The sequence below is a fragment of the Anabas testudineus genome, chromosome 19 (genome assembly GCF_900324465.2).
Source record: "Anabas testudineus chromosome 19, fAnaTes1.2, whole genome shotgun sequence".
NCBI lineage: Eukaryota > Metazoa > Chordata > Actinopteri > Anabantiformes > Anabantidae > Anabas > Anabas testudineus.
In genome coordinates, this window is record NC_046628.1 from 12,117,823 (window position 1) to 12,140,369 (window position 22,547).

At 38.9% G+C, this 22,547-nt stretch overlaps 1 protein-coding gene across 1 annotated transcript; it reads left to right on the plus strand.

Moving 5' to 3' along the window:
• Positions 1-11,565: 11,565 nt before the first annotated feature.
• LOC113155901 (G-protein coupled receptor 26-like) lies at positions 11,566-19,015 on the plus strand. The gene is made up of 3 exons (XM_026350636.1): positions 11,566-12,596; positions 13,255-13,368; positions 15,622-19,015. Exons 1-3 carry the CDS (start codon positions 11,929-11,931, stop codon positions 15,848-15,850), a joined length of 1,011 nt encoding a protein of 336 aa, XP_026206421.1. The 5' UTR covers positions 11,566-11,928; the 3' UTR covers positions 15,851-19,015.
• The last annotated feature ends 3,532 nt before the right edge of the window (positions 19,016-22,547 follow it).

The window sequence follows — 22,547 nt, forward strand, 5'->3', positions numbered from 1 at the left end:
GTTTTTCAGGTCTCCTCTAAAGTGTAATTAGACATCAGAGTTTGTGCTTTGGAGGTTTAGCCACTATAGAAGGCTTGGTGATCTCAGTAGAAAGAAACAGGTATAATCTGGAGACTGATAGAGGTATAGACTTCATGAATTTGTCAGATTTTCACTGTCGTCTATAAGCGCATGATGTTCAGTTTCTAGTACTTTAAAAAGAAAAAAATCACACTGATAATGTTTCCATTTTCAATTTTTCAAATGAAATATCTAATTTGCAGAAGTAATGGCTACATGACATCGCTGATGCTCTGCTCACTAATTTTTGCTCATTTCCTTTGAATTATTAATATGAGAGATTCTCCATATGCTCTCTGAGGATTCATTACACAGTGAATTAGCATTTTGCAGTGAAGAGTATAAAGAGCTTAAATGCCTCAATCAAACGAAGTGATTTAAATCCTGTCTAATCAAGATGTTTAATGGAAGTGGCAGCTGGATGACCTGAAGTAAATGGTCTGAAAATGTCTGCGGGTCCCAATCACCTGTATAATTAGTACAATTTTACCTGGAAAAGCTTGGGTGCTGAAATTGGGTTTTCAAAATAAAACTGCATTAATGTATAAATGAGGTAAAATTTCCCTTTAGGGAAAGTTTTTGGATAAAGTACTCAATGTAAAATTACTAAGAAAATATACAAATTGTAAAACACAAATTGTAAAACTACCACTGTAACAGTGGCATTATTGCTGGTCTATTTTGTTTGTAATTCTCCATTTTAATAACCTCGGTTAAATTTGGGCTCAGGAATTAAGTGTGAAAATGTGAACAGTTTTGGTTCTGACCCCAGAGAGCCTTCTCTGTGGCCGGCTTGCCTCAGTAATTAGTTATGCCATATGAAGAGGTAATTTGTATGCTAAAGTTTGATTGTTCAATTATCACTGGATGAGAGAGGAGGCCTCGATGCCATTTCATCATGTTGTAATAGTTGGCATTTATAGAGAGAGCCCTTTAACTAAGTTGATTGATGCAGACTGGCCCTCCTGAAAAGCTTTTGCTACCTGCCTGGTGCCGCCGTTGGCAGTGAAGAGTGGCTTCATTCAGCACTGCGGAGCTGAATCAGCCAGGAAAAGGACCTCGACTAGCTGCTGACAGACAGCATAAACACTAACTATATAAGTACCCCTGAGAACTACTGTTAAAACAACATTATTACGGAGTAAACAAAGAAGCATTGAATTATGTAATAGAATATTATAAATGAAATGAGAAAATATGTTTAAAATACATTGTTTTGTGGGACAGATGAATGTTTTTGATGATATGTGTTGTAATACAGATCATGGGAGTTTGAACATATGTGTGATACAAACATTTATACTTTTATTATAGCTACAAAATCAGTTACTGATGATGATAACTACTAATGATTATGGTCCACTTCATGCATCCCAGGGACCCAGATGGGCATTCATCAGACAAAAGGGGCCCCTGCACTTTTAGCTTTGCAGGATTCTCATTAGAGTCCTAAATCGCTCTATAGAGACATATGTGTCTGATTTGTAATTAGCTCTTGTGGAACAAGGGGTGACATAATGTCTTTAATAAATTGAAGGTCTTTTCTCCTTCTTACATCACTGACTATAAACATTTTCTATCTAAAATCTAAAATCAATCTAAAAGCAAAAGTGTTGAAAAGTTGAAAAGAGTTTTTTCTTATACATTATCCAGTGAAGTTATGTTTTCGGTCAGGTTTATCATTTACTTTCTCATCATATCTACTGCACTTGTACAAATCAAACATATGTATCACATGGTACACATGGTACAGAAAAACAAAATGTGCATTTTACAGTCTAAACAAAAGTATATTGAGCTGTTTAGGTTACTAAAAAGTTTCATTTTCATTTAGGTGATTAAACACTGTGGACGTTCTTCTGCACCTGTGAACAGCAACATGTGTCAGCGAACAGAGACAGACCCTTTGATGAGTGATTTGTAAAACCAGAGGTATAACAACAGGTATTTTCAGCTCTTCCCAAACAGAAAATGCCCCTTTCATGTCCCTCCATCTCAGTACTCACAATCTGAAACAAGGGTGCAATTGTGGTTGTCACAAAACAATGACATTTTTCTTTCTTTCACTCTGTAAATTCCCCGTATCATCTCTGCACAGATGAACAATTTGTCTGTCATGCGGTCTGGGGCATCAGCCCACTCTGGGCCTATTTCACTGACAACACTGTTATTAGCTGTAAGCTGAGCCAGAGGCAAATGAATCTGCCTACTGTTCAGGAGGCCAGGACTCTTTTCACCGATTAATTTGATAAATATATTAATTATGAATCTGGATGACAGTGCAATCAGATTGTCAGGCTTCCAGACTTAGCCTTTGTGATAAGTCAGCTTTCAAATTGGGGCTGCTCAGGTTTCAGGAGCTGTCATCCCTGGGGCTCAGCCTCTTATCAGCTCCTGACCCATTCACTTGGTAATTTCCTGTGTGTCGTAATTAAATGGAGGCTTTCTGATTGCAAGTGACTCTCTTTAAGATGTGCTTCTAGGGTTTCAGGTGAAAGGGGATGTTCTGTAGACAGGCTGTCTTCCCTGCCCTCTGCAGGTCTCAGTAGGCACTGAATGTCCTATTTTTACAGCATGTAGGGAGCTTTAATACATCTGTTTGATTTAAAAGGTCTTGTTAACATGCTTTCACAAACATTACTTGAACATATGCGTATAGTGTATGGGTATACACCAATTATGTTTGCATCCTGAAACATAACTTGAATAATGGCCTGTTTAGCTGTATGGCTGCTGCTCTGCTTACTGCTGACAGTGGATTCTAGATGTTTACTTCTTGGTGCTGACTCTTCCTGTGCATCTTTGCTTAGATACTGTTACAAAGATGGCACAGGGACATCATGAACCTGGCCTCCAGCTGCAATTCTTTGTCAGTGCAGTCTGACAAATGGCTTCAAGGCTGTGGAGGAGTGAAAAAAGAAAGAAATGCTGGAGGTGCCTCAGGACAAGATACACAAAAGTCTGGAGTTTTGCAGCAACACGCAAACATGCTTACTGTCATCTGAAGTTCTTATATCATATCAGCTGACTAAAGAACAAATCTTAGATCAATAAATTGTTCATCACGGCTTCACAGTCTGCAGATAAGTAAAACATTTATTAATAATTTTAGAGCACAAATCGGGACACAGTTAAACAAGGATGACTCTGATTATGTCTGAGCAAAGATTTAACTCTAATTTCCAATTTCAACAAAAAAGAGAATTCTGTTTCTCCCAGATAAACCCATAAAATATCTTTAGTAAGACTTGCTAATACTAAAACCCTTTTTCTCTCGAGTGGGATCCAATGAAAGCTTGAATTAGCTCAACTGTGCTGCTTCTGAAGGCAAAAGAAAAGGTTTCCCTGCTGCTATCTTTCACTTCTCCTCTCTGGTATCGCCAAGACCTGTAATTAAAATCATGTTTTTTTTCATTCTGCTGGTGAGCGCCATTAATTCAGAGAGTAGAGCCATTATAGAGGTTGTGGCTCCCAGGGTAGCACTGGGGAAGAGGTGGGGCAGTGGCTTTTCAACACTAATAGCCCCTGTGTGTGCCTGCTATTAATCTCAACAAGGAGTGAAGTGGCTTCATCCCAGCTGCAGGAGCAGGGCAATGGACCCCAAAACACTGCAGAGATTAAATGAAGTTTTGTGGCTGGCCCTTCACTCTGACCTCTGATATTTAAATTAGTTCTAACTATAAACTCACCTTTACTTGCCAATAGGTGCTTTGTCCATAAAATGGACATGGAACATTGTTCACTTTTCTTTTCTCCTGTCTTAAACAACAGCATCAACACAAGACATGTGAAATCATTTTAGGAAAAGATTCTCATGAGGACTGCACACTTTTCCTTTTCTCTTTTCAGCAACTCAGCTAAAGCAGTTATCTTGTGTTAGAAAGAAACCACAGTCTTGGTGCATGTCCAAACATTAGGACAGAAAAATGGTATTTGTCGTGTATCGTGTTTTTTTGTTTGAACTTCAGGTTTCAGCTTCTAACAAGTTTTACTTACTTTTAAAGATGCCAAATAATTTATGCAGCTACAATATTATTACAAATGTAATTTTCTTGACTGTAAATAGCACAAAAATGACAAAGAAATATGAATAAAAAGAGATGACGATGTAGATGAAACCAGCACTGACCTTGCTTTGCCACAAGGAGGAACCACTGATTAAACTATGCTGCACTGTAGTAAGATCATATTGGAATAACAGTTCAACAGAGGCTTTGGGTTTGTTTGTAATACTGAAATCTGTCACTAGGTGGCAGGATATCATGATTAAGTGACTGACCTGGTGCCATCCTGACAATGTGCTCCCAAAATAATCTCTTTTATAAACCACCTCAACAAACAGGTGAGTCACAGCTCCTGCCTTTCAGTCTGGCCAACAATGTACAGCTGTAAACCAGATTTCTAATATCATTGATAAACAAGGTGGTGATGAGTCATATTGTTTGGTTGTAAATAGTATGTTTCTTTGTTGAAAGGCTCCATTATTTTCCTTCAGCAATATAATAGAGTGTGTCTGCAGAGCCTCATATGCATCACTAAAAACAATCATATTAATGATACAGTAACGGTTGAGCTGAGGTGGGAGAGCTGGATGCTGGAGAGGTGACACTGGAGGTTAATTGTAGTCTCCTGCAACCTAGACAGGTCGGCCTGATGCAAATAGGGAAAAAACAAATGACACTCATATTCATGTAATCGTGCTGATATACTGCTGTCATCCCCTTGTTGCGTTCTATTCATGCTGCCAAAGTTAAGCCAGAAATAAAAGAATAATTACGCATTAGCGTTTTTAATTAAGATTTCTCTCAAAGGTGAATGGAACACTGATGGAATTTTGGAGGGATTTATTAAATTACTGTGAAATCAAATTAAGGGAGCAAATTAATCCTTGCAGTGAATTTAATCATTGAATGAGAAAACTGACCTTTGAACACAAGCCAGGGATAAGGCTGGAGTGGTGTAAAACACTTACACACTACAAGTTGTTGTGCTCAGATGATTATCAAGAATAAATGGCAACAGCTTTTAATTGTTTATTGAAGATGTCTACATTTACATGTAGGATGTCTGAATCTGTCACTTTTGATTTTGCACATGTGATTTTGCAAAAAAAAAAAAAAAAAAAAATCACATCACATCCTGTGAGTACGAACAATGCAATACAAACATGCAGCAGTTTAGGGCTGAGTCCCTGTGTTTACTCCTTATGCTACAGCTAAGCTAATTGCGCCATGCCCACAGCTTCATACTTACAATGATGAGAAGGGTATCGATCAGCTCATCAAACTCTCAGCTAGAGCATAAATAAGCACTTTCTCTAAATGTAACCCACTGCGACTTTACATAGTCTAATTTGACTTCATTTTCTCTAATTAACTAGTAAAGTGTAAGTATGATTTTCAGTATGGAGCATTACTGAACTGGTACTAAATGGTTTGTTAATCTACACTTTGACAACTTGAACTTAAAAGATGTAAAATTCATATTAGCCCTAATATTCAAAACTTGTATTGTAATACATGTGATGTAATGTATATGAAATGTTATTCTTAGGATCAAATAGGATTCAGATTTCCACTCAGCTGCTGCAGACTGACACACAGATGGAACCCATTATTTGTCAGATCTGCTTTCTACATTAGCTCTGGATTGTGCTGACTGGCATTGATCACGATGTCTCAGATACAGTAGCAACAGACACAACAGGTCTATACAAAAAAAAAAAAAAAACAGGATCACATTCCCCTTGCAATTACTGCAATCTCATGTATTTGAATGACAAGCAGATTTAACTGGTGTCAGGAAGGAAGGTTTTAATTCATGCTCTGGTGTAGAGGAGAAATCTAATCAGGCTCACGTCAAGTGTATTAGCAGGAATACAAATTGTCCATTTCAATATAATAAAAAAAGGTAAAAAACAAGATAAAATATATAAAAGTATGTTTATGCAGCTTCTGTAAACTCTGCAGCTTGACAGAAAGTATTGAAGTACTTTGCTGGAGAATTACTAATAAGGAGATCAATACCTTGCAAATTGTGTTTGCTTTCTTTCTTCGATGTAGCATAGGCTCTCAAAGAAGCTGATAATGACAATGTGAACTCATCTGTGAAATAAAGCGATGGGAGACAGAAAGCCTCATATTTGAATTGCCTCAGTTGACACGTTTGAGTCCAAATGTGCAAAAACACCTGACCTTTATATTGTAATATGGTGAAAATCCCACTAACATCAACTTCAGTTGCACAGACCAGCTCTTTTCTGTAAGATTCAACAGTTTTCCAACAGCTATGTTCAAACAATGCCAACATCCTTGTGGATCCACAACAAAAATCAACTTGGGGATCATCACTCAAGTGGTGATTATAAATTCCTGATGGCGAGCTTAGGCTCGGTGCTGAATTTCCTAGACATCACCATGACTAATGTGAAAAGACAGAAGCCTCCGATTGTTTAGGAGAGTTTGGACGGTGCACTGCCCAGACTGGGATACAGATGAAGGACATGAGCAAAAGCCTCTTATCAGGGAGGCTTTTCTAACATTTATAAGCAGCACTCAGTGTGTTATGTTATTACATTATTGGATTTTTGCAACGGATGCACTGACATAAGAAGCATTTTAATGCTGTGGCTGGTTAAGGTTTTTTATGTACTGTATCTTAATAGATAATCATGTGTCAGCAATACATTAGATGATACATTTTGTATGTGCTATACAAAAAGACAAAATGGTGCAGACTGATGCATTAACATGTCAACATATAATCATAGTAATGATGACAACATGGTTATGCTAGTTGGTCATTTTGTGCTATTGTGTATTTTTATAAGTCAATTAGAGGTTTTTATGTAAAACTAGTAGTAAATACCTTTCACATGTACAACAGTGCAATATTTGCACAATTGTAGTAGCACTATATTTACTGAAGTGTAGCAGAGTAGAAGAGTACATTCAAATTGTGATTTCATTTAAGTAGTGGACATAAAAGGAGTAATAGTGTATTTAAAAAGACACAAAGAACAACAGGGAATCAGGGGAAGCCAAATGATGTCAGTGTTAACAGGCTTGATCTTCAAAGTACAAACCTGTCATTATACAATCAAAAGCGTCCCTGCATTGTTCAAACAAGCAGATGAGGCTGATTACATGATGTAATCACACAACAAACTGATTAGAACATTTTTTAATTATTTTTTTTTTTTAGCCTTTCATTTTCAATTTGTTTCTGGGAGTCTTATAAAGCCAGTCCCCCCTCTCTCATTGATTGAACCATTTACTAATTATAGACCTGTCGGATGAGAACAGGTTGCTGGAGATTTACGATGTGACAAAGATGCTGTTCAGGTTCATCACAAGAGCTCTTCTGAGCGTCATTAATGGCTATATTTAAATTAAGCTGACTGTGAGCTGAACAGGGGAGTAGACAGATCACACAGTGAATCCAATCTAAATGAAAAGATCTAAAGATCTGGTCTTGATTTTTTAAATAAGCTAGTGTTTTTTACTATTGGGATTTTATTAGCTACTAACTAAATTGTTATTATTATTATTAATGTCAGTATTGTGTGGGTGATATAGTATGTGTAGATTTATAGAGGTTTATTTTACTGCTAACAACACAGCTGCCAGGAAACCCCATGTTATGTTGGTTTTAAAGTCAGTTTGACCACCTCTTTGCTCCAGAATGAAATATCTCACTGTCTGTTGTAATCACCTCAAGTTTTCTCTTGCATCACCATGAGGCTGACATCTGTGTTGTCTGAGAGAAATATCTGACATTTCACTCATGACATTTAAATTCATTAGTGGAGTACCGCCATGACAATCTGTACACACATTCATGCTACTCGAGGTGGTTGCAATCATTGTGGTAACGCTCCGGCTTTTCATGGAGTGCCATCATCATCAAATAAGCGGCAAACAGTTAATTAGTGAGCATTTGAGGTGTTGGAGGGATGCCGTTTCCCTTGGACAAAGCCAGCCCAGCTGATTTCCTGTTACCAGTGTTTGTGCTAAACTGAGTTAACCAGCTGTATGAAGCTGCTTTATGTTTAGCAAACAGCCAAAAGAAGGGTATCCATCTTTTCATCTAAGTCTTTGCCACAAAAGCAAATATGGGTATTTCCCAAAATGTTGGTCCTTTCCTATAACATAAACCCATATAGCAAGTGTGCAGACAATAAATAAAAGCTCAGTATTTTTACAATAACACATCAATAAAAAAAAACGTGCAGCTTCACAGAAAGCTCCAGTGATCCAGCAGCGACTTTGGCCCCATGTGGGTTCAAACATATTGTTCTGTATGTTCAGGTTCATAGAAGCTCTTTCAAACTGTTCAATATCAGACTGGTTGCAGTGGTGATGACTAAGCCAGGGGTAACAGGAACCTGGCTTCTCAGCATTATTGTTAGCACTGTCAACACCTTCCCTTCTCCTTTCTTGCAGGTTGGCATTTCATTCTGTTTGTATAAAGCTTTTTGTCAGAGTGAGTGTCCCTCCTGTCTTCACCTGTGAGACCTTTAGGAACCGTAAGACTGCTGTGCAGCCAGTCAGCTCTTACAGTATGCTCTCTCGGAGTGGCTACTGAACACACACTCTCTAGGTCTGAGTTTTAAAAGTTTCTTAATAGCAGCATTTACACTAAATAGAACAAACTTACTCCTAAAGAATTGTATTTTCAGATCAATGCAGAGATCCTGCGTCAAAAGTTGAGATTCACTGAAAATATAAGTGACAAGTGTATATTCAAAAGGTGAGTCAGGAAAACAGAGACGCTAAAGCATACATCTAGGGTTTAACATTTACGGCAGCCTGCCAATCCAAGAGAAGTCAAGTGTGGAATTGGAACTGGCAGCGAATTCAAATCCACAATGTCACAGCATAAAGGAGGTGTGCTGCAGGCTTATCCCACCATCTCTCACAGTCAAGCCCTGCACTTGTTAAATCTTCTGACAAGAGGTATTATCTTCAAAGTGCGGACCTGCAGACTTGTGATCTTGTCTCAAATGCAGTAAACACGAGGAGATCCCCCCTGTAATTCTGATTTTAGTTGATACAAAATACATTTTTCTCACAGTTAGGAAGCTAATCACTAATGACAATGTTGACATTGTTCCTCTTGGATTGAAATATAGCCCGAGGTGTGCACACTGCACATCCTTTAAAGCCTACATACTGTACATGGTGGAATGTGGTTTGTTTTAACAAATTCATCAATTTCAGAAACACATAACTAACCACTGAAAACAAGGCAACTAACGCTTCCATTTAGCTGATTAAAACTGGTCATCACGATAAAATGCAAGCATCCTCAATATTTTGCTCTTTGTATGTGTCTATACCTGGCATGATTAATCAGTGAGACACATTATACCAATATCAGACAAAGCAGCTGCTGTGCTGTATTCATTCAAGGTGATATTACCTGAGGCCAGGATGTGTCAAAGCCCATGTGTCCACCTTGAATCAGGCCTCATTTACATGGATCTGCATACACATAATGCTCCCCTCAAATAAAGCCTCTTTCAGGTGGCATGAAAGAGGACATTTTGTATTTTTGACAACAGCATTCATATTTATCAACAGCTATTACCATGCGTGCCTGTCTAATGCTGCATGATGCTTAATGGGGATGTTTGTGTGGCTTTGTTGTGACAGCTACCTCCTTAGCTAAAATTTCCAAAAACAAAAGCCACCAAAAATACACATTAACCATATACAGTGGCAAGAAAAAGTATGTGAACCCTTTGGAATGTAAAAAAGAATGTGAACCCTTTAAATAGGGACCTCCAAAAAGCTGATTGGAGTCATAGTGTTAGCATGAGTTGAGAAATTTTGTTTGTAAACCATAATAACTATTTAACTAACAAGACGAATGATGAAATACTTTATTGATGCCTTTGGGAAAATTTGAATTTAGACTGCTGATCCACATGCTACAGGATGCGCCTGGTTGAGGTTATTGCTGCCTGGGGGGGTCAACCAGTTATTACCACCACTATCCACTATTACAAAGAGGTTTTTATGGTTGTTCTCAATAAAGACATGAAATATCATAATTTCTTTGTGTTATTACTTTATAGGCACATTATATGTGTTAATACTCTTCCCTTAGATGAAGATCAGATCATATTTTATGACAAATTAATGCAGAAAACTATAAAATCCATGTATTTCCTCTTGCCACTGTACATATATATTACTCTATCCCTTCAAGGCTACATTTTTACAGACTTCATTATCTGCAGAATTCGAATATGATTATGAAAAAAAAAAATAATGCAATGCCCCCAAAGAAGTGGTGCACCACCACACGTGAAACTCTGATGTTGGAAATGCATCCATCATTGCCCAAACCCAACTTGGTAACAAGATGGAGATGCATTTCAGCCTAATAACCCCCAGCATCTGACAGAGTTGTCTGTCCACCCCCTGCAGGTGCCTTCTCTATGCATCCAGAGCAAACATCAGCCCAGACACTGTGCTCGCCAGACACTATAACCGGATGGTGTTTAAATGAGCCTCACTTTGAAGGGAAAACTCCTCTTTCTCTCCCGTTCCCTCTCACCTTTTGTTACCCTGGAGAGAACGAAGAGAACATGGTGGCCTGTATAGCTCCACAGTCGAACACCATGTGGATGCGTGTTGCAGCAACAATAACTCCTTCCGCCCACACACTCTCACTCCAACCCCCTCCTCCCCTTACTGCAACCACAACCACCACCTCATCCTGCTCCAGTGCCTTCACTGGCTCACGTGCCACAGCACACGCTGACGAGTCCCACGCTCCAGAGGGAAAAGTCTCAACAATCACGTCCAGAGGGGCAGCAGAATGTGGGGGTGTCATGTGGCTTCGAGGGGAATGGAAGATGTTGCTCCTCATCAATCTGATGAAGCAGTTAATTAGTAAAGATATTTGAGCAAAGCAGAAGGAGGAACAAATTCACTTGGAACACAATGATGGGTTGTAGAAATGGAACCACTTCACCACATATATGATAATGAATTAACAGTTGCTTTTGCTTTTGCTTCAACCTATTTAATTCATTTTCTTAAAAATTTAAATATGTTTCCTAACAAGACGTGCACATGCTCTTTTGTGCCACGTTATTCTTTACCTGACTGTTTATCTATGTATTTTTTGCCTCGGCACTGCTATGTTTTAGGTCCTGTGCCCAAGTCTTTCTTGAAAAAAACAAAAAAACACACACATTGGACACTTTAGACAAGATGGGGCATTTCAAGTGAATATCAGAATATATTGAATAGTGTTTAAAATGTAAAAAAAATAATAATTTACTTAATTTACTTAATAATTTATTTAAGTAATTTACATTTACACATTAAGTTTGGATTATGTCAAAGTGAAACAGGAAAGGGAAACTATCTGGAGAATCAATGCAAGCTTACTTCCCCTTCCTCCTGTAGTGAGGAACCCCGCTTAAATATTATTAATGTTCTCTGTCTTTGTCTCTCAGAGGAGACTGGGGAGAGATCAAGTAGCCCACACACTGTGCAGTGTGTGCGGAGGGGTGATACCTCGAGAGCGCATCACAGGACCACAAAACCCGCTGCAAGACGCAGTGCCAGAACAGAGCAGCTCTGCTACGAGAGGTGGTTTCCTGTAGTTTGTACAGCAGGAAAAGGAGGAGATCGACTCTGCAAATTCCCAAACACAGTTGTTATCATGCCGGAATCCTCCTGATCATCTTTGCAGAGACAATGTAGTGGAGAGGGCAGGATCTCTACCGGTGGACTATCTGGGATGCATGGACACGGTTATGGGTGATTAATGATATTTTGCAGCTGCAGAACAAAGACTGGATATGCGCACAAAAAGTGGGAATAAGTGAGTTTTGGGGCACACAGGATGGACACTGTGGAGGTAATACTCTCTATGTTGGTGGTTGTGATTATTATAGTGTCGTTGCTGTCCAACGTCCTGGTGCTGATCTGCTTTCTCTACAACCCGGAGATCCGCAAGCAGGTCCCCGGTCTGTTCAACCTCAACCTCACCTTTTGCAACTTGTTGCTGACCGTGTCCAACATGCCGCTTACTTTGGTGGGGCTCATCAGCAAGGCTCAACCAGGAGGAGACGGCTTCTGCCAGGTCGTGGGTTTCCTGGAGACATTCCTGTCCACCAACTCGATGCTGAGCATGGCAGCTCTGAGCATCGACAGGTGGATAGCGGTGGTGTTCCCGCTGAGGTACCACTCAAAAATGCGCCACAAGGACGCGGCTTTTGTGCTCGGGTACACGTGGGCGCACTCCATGTCGTTCTCCACGGTGGCCACCTGCCTCTCATGGGTGGGATACCACCGGCTTTACGCATCCTGCACCCTGTCCAACCCCAGGGCTGGTAGTCGGACCCAATTTATTGTCTTCACCGTCTTTTTCCACTCCTTCACCTTTCTCCTGTCTTTTATAGTGTTATGTGTCACATACCTCAAAGTGCTTAAAGTGGCAAGGTTTCATTGTAAAAGGATCGACGTTATTACAATGCAAACTTTGGTTCTGCTGGTGGATATACACCCCAGGTGAGCTCCTTTAACTTATTCCTCTTTGTGTTACTCAGTAGATAGACATCGACAAAACCTATAATAAGGCAATTTCAAAAGCACATTATTCAGATATAGTGTAGAAAATAAAATAAAAATAATAAACAGTACAAAGCAAACCTGTGACCAAAAAGGAGCAGGTTGCTGTTAGTGTAGTCGATGCCATCTTTACTTTTCCTGTTGATGTTGTTTTAAAGCCTGAACTGACACTGGTCTGTATTGATGGTCTGGACAGTTTAGCTCAGTTAATGGTTCTTTGCAGTGACATTTGAAATGTCTGTATGAAGGGATGCAAAATCTGATTTGGTTGAAATGTCATCCAGAGCGATTGCTTTACTCTAAGCTAAGAACCCATGCATAGTTGTGTGAATATGTGTGTGTACACACACTGCTACTTTAGGTACACAGTGGTGTTCGAAATTCTGAAATTCTGACAAACCCATCATCCACAAACACAAACACTCATATTACATTTCATTAAGTCAGGATTTTTACTTTGTACTACTGTACATGAGAATATTTAAATAAATGGAGTTATCTCTAAACACCCTGCTGTGTTTTAATCAGATTTCTAGAGATACTTTTTGTTGAGTGTGTCCCACTGGTTATAGACCCACTAAACTCTCTTTGCTCACAGTGTACGCGAGCGTTGCCTGGAGGAGCAGAAGAGGAGACGACAGAGAGCTACAAGGAAGATCAGCACCTTCATAGGCACCTTCATGCTCTGCTTCGCCCCTTATGTGATCACAAGGTGTGTGTCGGTGGGGGGGAGGAGGAATCACACTGGCACACATTACTGCACGCATGTCTCTTTTGTTTTGCTGGCATCCCCCAAACCTCCCTTACTCTCCAGTCAACTCCCCCCTACCGCCTCCACTCTGCCTTGTCTCTGCTTCCTCTCCACACCGACTGGAGGTGGAAGATGAGATTGGCTGACCTTGTGATAAGTAATATCCCTCTGCTTGCTGCGGTTGCTGCTGCATTAGCAGTTTTGTCCTCAAGTTCGTTGGGTGCACCTCAGTTGGTTAGGTAGAATCCCCTTGCATTAATCACTGGACCAAGAGAGAATGTCAAATGACAACATAAGTGATGTGCGAGTATAAGTTTAAGTTACAAATCACATGAGGTCGTGGCAACAAGACCATCAAAATGTAGTAGGGAGATAGTAGTGTAGTAGGGATATATACTATATACTAATTAAGTATGTTGACTTACAAACATATAGAACATGTTTGGTTTTGGACAAGCAGTCCAATGGAAGCGATGGGAAACACAGTCAGCAGAAAAAGGTATTCAAATGTGTATTTTGAAGCTACTACACAACTTTTTAAATTTAACTTTTAACTGTCAAATCAAGTGGGTATCTTCCTTTCAAATATGTCTCCCATCACTTCGTATCAGTAGGATATGTTGGATTGAGCTCTTAAAAGAAAGGAAACAGGAGACATGGTTGCGGCAAACAAAATCTGAATCCAAAGGCATACTGTACTTGAGAAACTGTGAACATATCCTTTCAATTATATTTTAATTTACCTTTGCTGGCAGGATGTTGGGATGAGGGAGATGAAAATTGAATTACTGTCTCATTGAACAAAAGCGTAGATGATTCTGCTGAACTTTATCTTTGTAAATATCTCCCTTTATGGTCTCAGGAGAATTTGGACTTTCTGGAATGAAAGGTTGCCATAAAAATAAAAACCTAGAGGCTTTGAAACGTTTTTTTTTTTCTTCATCAACAAGCAACAATTTGTTGTTTTATCGGTAAACTGTCAGTAATGAATGATCATAGCAGCACCGTGCATGCTCTCATTCTGCAAATGGCAGTTTACTAATTATGATCTGAATATATTACGCTAAAAGCTCCTCCACTCCCTGTCTGATGCTCATTTGTTGTCAGGATCATCATGGATATACGTAGTAAAAGCCCTGCTGTGCGGTGTGGCAGCTGACTTAACCTCCTGTTCACTCTGATGCTGTGCGGTGTGTGGGCAAATGCTAGTGATGGCTACTGGCCCATAAGGCCACCGTTAATACGCTGACAGAGCTCAATTGTAGACAGTGTAATCACACAGAGTGCAAGGGCAGAGGATCAGCACTTTTTTGATGCCTTTTATGACACCACATATTGTACATTTATTTTAGTTATTGTCACACTTGACAAAAATTAGTGTAAAAGCATTTATTTTATGGCTTTATAAGCATGACTGAGAAGACAACAGGCAAGACCGTAAACCTCATTAGGTGCCCGTTCAAATCAAATATAAAGTATTTAATTTTTTTCCCAGACAGCTGGAAAATCTTACTGTATTCTATCCTTTAGAGAATGTAATATTTTTGGTGGTAGAAACTCTTTTTGTTTATATTGTGGTCAAATTATTAGAGAGAAGTGGAAAATACTGATGAATAAGCTATAATCAGGTGCTGGACTCACAGCTCAATTTAGTTGTAGTCTTGTTATTGGATAGAAAACCATCAGCGCTTCTGCTTAGCATTCAATCTAATAATGTATTAAATAACAACCAGCGTTAATTGGCTTGTTTCCACACACTCGTTACTGCTTAGACAGGTCTGTTTTATTCTTACAGTGACTATGCCTTTGCCTCCTCTGACATGAAATACTGCAGGCTGCAAATGAGAAATGAGATGAAAAGCAGCCTCACACTGTAAATCCACTCAAGAGAGAAATATGAGGGATCTCTCTTTGTGTAGTTTCACTTGATAGCTCACCACATTTGATCTAGTTGGTGACTGCAAATAATAACTTAAGACAGAATAAGTAGCTCTAAGGTGACTGGTTCTTTACATAATTACACAGTAGTAGCAGCACACTGCTCAGTGAAACACGCTGCTCCAAATAAAAATATTATGTTATGGGCAACAATGTCTTGTAAATGTATTTTTTCTTCTGCCTAATACGCTTAGGGCTCTCATGTCTTTTCTAGCACGTTGACTTCCCTTTCCATTACTCTCTGTCTCACTACCCCCTTTTTATGCTTGCCCGCAGAATTGTGGAGTTATTTCCAGCGGTGCCTATCAACCCTCACTGGGGAATTGTCTCCAAGTGCTTAGCTTACAGCAAGGCAGCCTGTGACCCTTTCGTGTACTCCCTTCTCCGACACCAGTACAAGAAGACATGCACTGACATAATGAACAAGCTGCTGAAGCGTAGCTCCTTGAACGCGTCCGGACGCGGGCATGAGAACCAAGGCAACAGCATACAGACGGTGGAGTGACAGCGAGTGGACTGATGTGGACTGATGGTAAACCTGGCAACTGTCAGGGAAATATAAAGCTGATATATCGTTGATAAAGAAGAGGACACCTATTGTTGTTCCTGTTTATGTCTGCTTGAATTTGGTACGACAAAAAAAAAAAAAAAGTCATCACAGACAAGGGCAAATCTCTGCACAGGAATACCACTGTGCTTGCATATTGAGCGCTCAGAGCAGCAGATCAGTGCACTGAACTTGCTTTGAGGACAACAAAGGCAGATTTCACATCCACCTGGAGAAACAGATGTGCTCACCCAAGAAGAACAACAGTATATCATTAGTTTAACTAGTGTAGCTTTCAGTCCGATACAATTGATTTTGCAGTATGTCTGTTTTAATCTTTAAAAAATTGGCTTTAAGCCTGTTTTAGTCTGTACAAAGTGACAAGTAGATGCATTCTTATTGTACTGTCTGTAGCACTGAAAAACTAGCCTAACCAAAAGTTGATGGAAAACAGAATCTCCAAATTGTATAATAGTTGAAAAGACAGTTCAGCAGACAATGGCGCTGCACAGTCGAGCTCAGGTTATTTCTGAATTGGTGGGATAAAATACACTCAATGTTTTTTTTTCAGTACATTGCTTTAAATGTGTATAAATGTTTGTGCTTTCAGACTCATTTTGAAGGTCTTACAAACCTGCCCAGGCAGAGTTTTAATGGAAGAAATGGGCTTTCAAACTGGCTGCCTATGCTGTCATGACTGACGTGTGCCCCTCAGGTTGTTCAGTCAAGTGGAGCGCGATCGACTGTATTTGCCCTGGTTTGCACTCATAGAGAGGAGTAACCCATAGAGAGTGCTTCATGCTTTCTCAGACATTTTGGGCAGGGAAGGAAAATCATTCTGAATGACATTTCACAGTGCTCACATGTGAACTAATGACATCCTGTCTTATTTTGCAGCAATGACATAGATCCTAATGTCGTACACATGTCCAACTGTAATAATAGAAATTATTCGTACAGCAGAGAAGTTCCAGAAGCAGATAATAATTTTTAAGTCAGTGGTAAATGTCTGTTTTTTTAAACCAGACAATTTAAAGTGTAAAAGAAATGTTTCTGACCTTAATCATAGAGGTAGCACTATATTTATGCTTTAATATTCGTATAGACAAACCTCTCACTGTTTTTTAAATCAGTTTGTAATTACTAAACATGCTAATCTTAGTTACAGCATGATGCCAGTCACACTCAGTGAAGGCAATCCATTCCCATAAAGATGAATTGCTTGTTTTGGAGGCCTGAAACAGCACATCTAAACTATGATTATATTTTAGCAGTTTTGTGCTAGTAGGACTAACATGAATGTAAAAGATGAGCTAAGTTAAAAACTAGTGTAGATTTTCTCAGTATGATTAGTGAAGTAGTTAAGTTACTATTAAAGACTACATACCATAAATGCATCATTAGATAGTAACAGTGTGATTTTTATGTTGTGAGACAACTCGAAGAAACAGAAAAGCAATAGATGGTGTTGACAAGTATTTACAGTAATTACAAGACAGAGTTCTGTTATGATTTGGCTTAGGTTTAAAGAAAGTTGGAGCAGTGGTTATAGACGGTAACCTTCATTCTCTGGCTACAGAGATCTCTAACCTGCAAGCCTTGAATTTCACTGCGCTCATGGAGTTCAGCTGAAGGGCAAAGCCTGTGTGAAGCAAAACTGCATTTCATAAAATAACCTCTGTTCACTATAAAAACATAATTTCACCTTTTCCTGGTAAACCACAGAAAAAATAGGAACTAAAAACAAGTTCTTGCCAGAATCAAGTTTTGCACCGCACATTTATTTTAGTTATCAAATAATTAGCTACTATTTATTTAATTGATTAATTATTGGATTTGTTGAAGAATCAATCAAGTTTGATTAACATAACATAACATAATACCACACTAAATTATGACACCTAAAAGATACATGTTCTCTAGATTAATTTTGGCTCACTACCTGTTCAGTGTGTAGTTTTCAGGCATTTCTTGTAGAAAAGTCAGGGGTTATATGACCCTCAACTTTTATGTTCACATTTTCTGTACCTGAAGACAGGCAGCCTTGTTAGAGCATTAACATGTAAAGGGGTATTTGTGTTTTTGGTGTTGGTGCCTTAGTTCAGACAAAAGTGAATATAGAGTAATATGCATTGTTAATGTTTATTGTATGGATTTGGATACACAATGCAATTAAACTGTTCATGCAAGGGGCAAACAGTCAGATACTTTATGCATATAAAGGTAGAACATGCAGTGCCAAAATCATGGATGATGCCCAGTGAGCCAAATGTTAGTAGCTTCAGTTTATTTTCTGAAAACAGAGAGAGGATTTAAATGAACCATGTACCGACTAATGCTTTTATTTTGTGTCCATAAGTTTAGACCTCTATGATTATACAGAGCAGAAATGGTGGTCCGGGATATGTGACGCATAAAACTGTACGGCACTCCAAGACAAGTGATGCCTTAAATTCTGTAATATACAACATGGTGTTTATTCCACTGGTCATTGCCTTATTCAATTTCATTCACTGACAAACATCTAGATTAGACTCTGCCTCTGTATTTCTGCACCCTAATTCTGCTTTCCATGGTAATTTTTGGTGATGTTTTGCACTGATGTAGAGTAGTTATTTTTCTCATAAATGATGAGTATGGTTATTGGTGAAAAACAAACTAAACATTAAATTATATATGTTAACTTTGAATTTAGATAAAGGATAACTTGAAAAGTATTTTTGTGTCTTTTTGATATACGTACATGTGATTTATGATGACACTGTATTTGAGTGTTACAAAATGTGCTGCTTCAAATGCAAACTGAGTTGTAACCGTTGTTGATAGTTGACAATGAATTGAGTGTAATATACCTCATTTTGTTAGTGACTGACTTGACTGCCTGAAGTGTGTTGTTACGTATACCTCCTAACTTATTAAACCTTGGCTTGATGCTGCTGCTGCTGCTAAAGATGGCTAAGATGACAAACTGATCTTGGTGGTGGTGACAGGTGATGATGGTAAGAACAACTATCTGCTGAAGATAATATGAGAATATTAAATCTTGATGGTGATTGTAATATGGGTGAACAAGAGAAAGAGGACTGTTAATTATGATTAAACTGTAGACTGTATCTAAATGCTCTGGTGGTGTTGTGAAAAATAAGTGGAGTATCTCCATGAAAGGCTTCTCTCAGACTAACCCTATGTCCACACGAGGTTGGAGTTAAGTTTGTAGGAGCTCTTTTTTTTCTCTATTTTATTTAAACTAAAGACCCAAACAGCATTTTTCTGGCCCCAAAACAGCCTCCTGAGCATATACATTTTAAAATGCTGGCTCAGTATTTCAGTAGAAGAGCAAAGCTGAGCTTTTCCAAATTGATGACATAAGCCAGTCCAGTCAGGGTCAGGGTTGTTTGGTTACAAAGTTGAGGAGGACTTTCTGTCACCTCGAACTTTCTCTGTAATCCAATATAGAGTAAGAGTCAGTACAGCCATGTACAATAAACAACAGCGCTGCTGTAATCAATTGAATACTTCTTTATAGTTATGTTAATTATACAATACATTGATAAATGGCCAATGACCAATGCTCTGCTCGGTCAGGCTGCAGATCAACTAAACAACAACTATTATGTTAATATCCATCAACTCCCCTCATTTTGACATTTTGCCATCAGCTAACAGCACAACTATTTCTTTCTGAAAGTTTTTCTTGCTACTTTTTTTAGTGTGATTAAGCAATATGTCCCCCAAATTTGCCCACAATGAGCTTTATAGTCAGTACAATCTGTACAGAATATCCTGTGCAACACTTGTTAGATCCTCAGCGGTTGATGCGGACATTGTTGAGATGCACCACGTACATGGATAAGTGATAAGTCAGTGTTGTATCCGTTCTTTCCGTTTTCAAATTGGAAGATCAGTATGGGGCAGGAAGACCAAAAATAGGAGGGTTTCTAAAGAGTGAAACAACTTTCGGCTTTTGTATTCACAGCAGTTCAGACGCCTTCCACTTGCAATCAGTGTGAGCCAGGGGGAAGTGATTTTTTTAGTTCACACCACAGTGCACATGGTAATGAATCAACACCGATGGCCGACTGAGACGGCCTGGGCTGTAAATGACTGAGATTCTGTGCATTGATTCACACCCCAGGAGCCAGTGAATATCTTCAGGTAGGTAGCACTAACTGTAACACAGCTTAATCATGGTTGATATAAACCCACTCAGTCCACTGACCCTCTCAAGGGAAAAATAAACCACAACTCAAAGTGAAAAGTACAGACACCTCCCTCTGTAGCACAAATACATTTATATCCTCTTATTGCCCTTTGAACTGGGATATTGAAGAATTATTATTTTTAAAAGTGCTTTAATTAAATCAGTGGCTTTAAATGTTGTTTGTTGGATTTTTTTGTACTGTTGAAATTCTCCTTGACTTCTCTTCCACGTCTGAATGACATGTAGGTGGATTTGTAAAAATTGAGCTGGAGAATCCACAATGACCTGTCTGCTAGTGTATCAATAAACAAAAGCTTATTATTGCACTTGTTTGTCTCCATATGTGTCAATATGATTTCTAGACTGTGTACTAGGAAATTTAACACCCAATGCCACTGTGCTGTTCTGTCATATGTTTGTCTGCTGCTCAGTGTTGTAACTTCCACCAAGATGTTGTTTTTTTCATTTAGCATTCAAATTCTTTGGCATTCTTCATTTATTTTTTGCTAAGATATAAAAATAAACACATTTTAGAGAAAACATACAACAAGTAAGAGCATATTCTTAATTTATTGTTCATTGTAAAGATGTTTAAATCATTTTCCCACATTCTTTCTTTTCTGTATTTCTAGGCCTGCCCCTGGACAGGGCTGGCAGAGGCACACTACCATTCATGCTTACATTCACACCTACGGGTAAATTTCGAGTAGTCATTTAAGCTAACCTGTGTGCTTTTGGCCTGTGGGCAGTAACTGGAATACTCAAGAGGAAACCCCATGTCTAATTAAGGTTAAGCCGTGTGGGTGTTCAGTGCCTGCTGGCAGTTGACCATATTTAAACATTCATCTGTCTGTGCCCTCATCCATAACATAAGTTTCTTCTCAGGTTTTTTCTCCTCTAACAAAATACTGAAGACCTTACTCACCTGACACACACTTCCTCAGGTGATTTCACTTGCCTCCCTGATTAGCTCTCATTACACACAGCCTTTCCCTCTGCGAACATCCACGGTGAACACTTAAGGTTAGGTGCAAGGTACAGCATGTCTGCCTTTCGCCTGCCATCACACACCTGGTAATGAATAGTTCATACGTTCTCTAATGTTAACAAGACGATTTTTCTTGTTGCCTCACACTCCTTATACACTAACCATGGTACATTTGCATTATTCCCAGAATGCTTTCTCATTTTCCTGTAATTTCCTGTGGCAGTGGAGTCGAGGAGTTTTCTGGCTCCAATTAGGGAGAAAATAAATATATATTGCTGAGATTCAGCATATTATCTCTTCTTATCTACTACATTCAGAGCTTCTTCATTGACCAGCTGTGTGTGATGACTTCAGCCACTCTTTTGCAGAAAACTGGTGGGTGGAGATAGTTTGTTGCTCATACAGTATCAGTGCTGGCTGACTGTCTCATTGGGCAGGAACCTCTTCCCTTGTCTTCTTGGCAGACCCCTGCACAAGTTCTACACACTCATATCACACAAACACAGCTGGCCTCAGCACTGGTGACACATCTTATGCCTTGGGTTTGGTTAATGATGATTTAATGAATTTAATTTCAATTCCATGTTGTTAATCATGATCATTATCAATGGGGATTTGATGTAGGGTTTTATTTCTATTTATTCATTCACATTCACACAGTGAGTAAGTATTGATCTTAATATCGACATTTATTTTTCTGGTTTATTCATTTAAAAAAAGGAATAACACACATTCACAGACTATTACATCAAGGATCTTCCAACTGCTGGAATTAATTGCAACAAAATAGGATAGTACAGATATTCACGGTGTCTGGAAGATGAAATCTACTGACTTTGATGATTCACGTACCATCATAGGTTGACATTTTGAGTAACATGCCACCATCAGAATGAATTGTAATAACTTTGGTTGTCCTATGACCTTTGAATGGTGCTGCTACTATGTCAAAATTTGAATTTCTCCAGTATTTTGGTTTACAATCAAGTACACACTGACTGACTAAATTCCTGCCAACCTCAGCTGTACTTTGTGTTTAGTGCAAAGTAGCAAATGTTAGCATGACAACAGTCAAACTAATAAGCTGGATATTTGGTAAATTTACACGTAAACACACCTGTGCCTAAGCACAGACTTGACTCTGCACCACTATGGTTTTGCTCATCATTGTTACAATAACACTGCACTCACCTGGGTCGTGCCAGAAATCTGGCCTCAATCATTTTACAACAGATAACTGGAATCTCCCAGAGATTTAATTTGAAACAATAAAATAAGTTGAACTAACTTTAAAAAATAAGTATGTTTGTCATACGGGAGCAAAATGATACACTATGGCCTGTAATGCTTCTAAAATGTTTAATCGAGAAATTACAAACCTCTCTGACCGCCGTCCCTCTTTTATGTTGGTTTAGTTGTTGTCTTTGATGTCCACCGAGCCCACAGAGAGTCTAATCTGTCTCTGA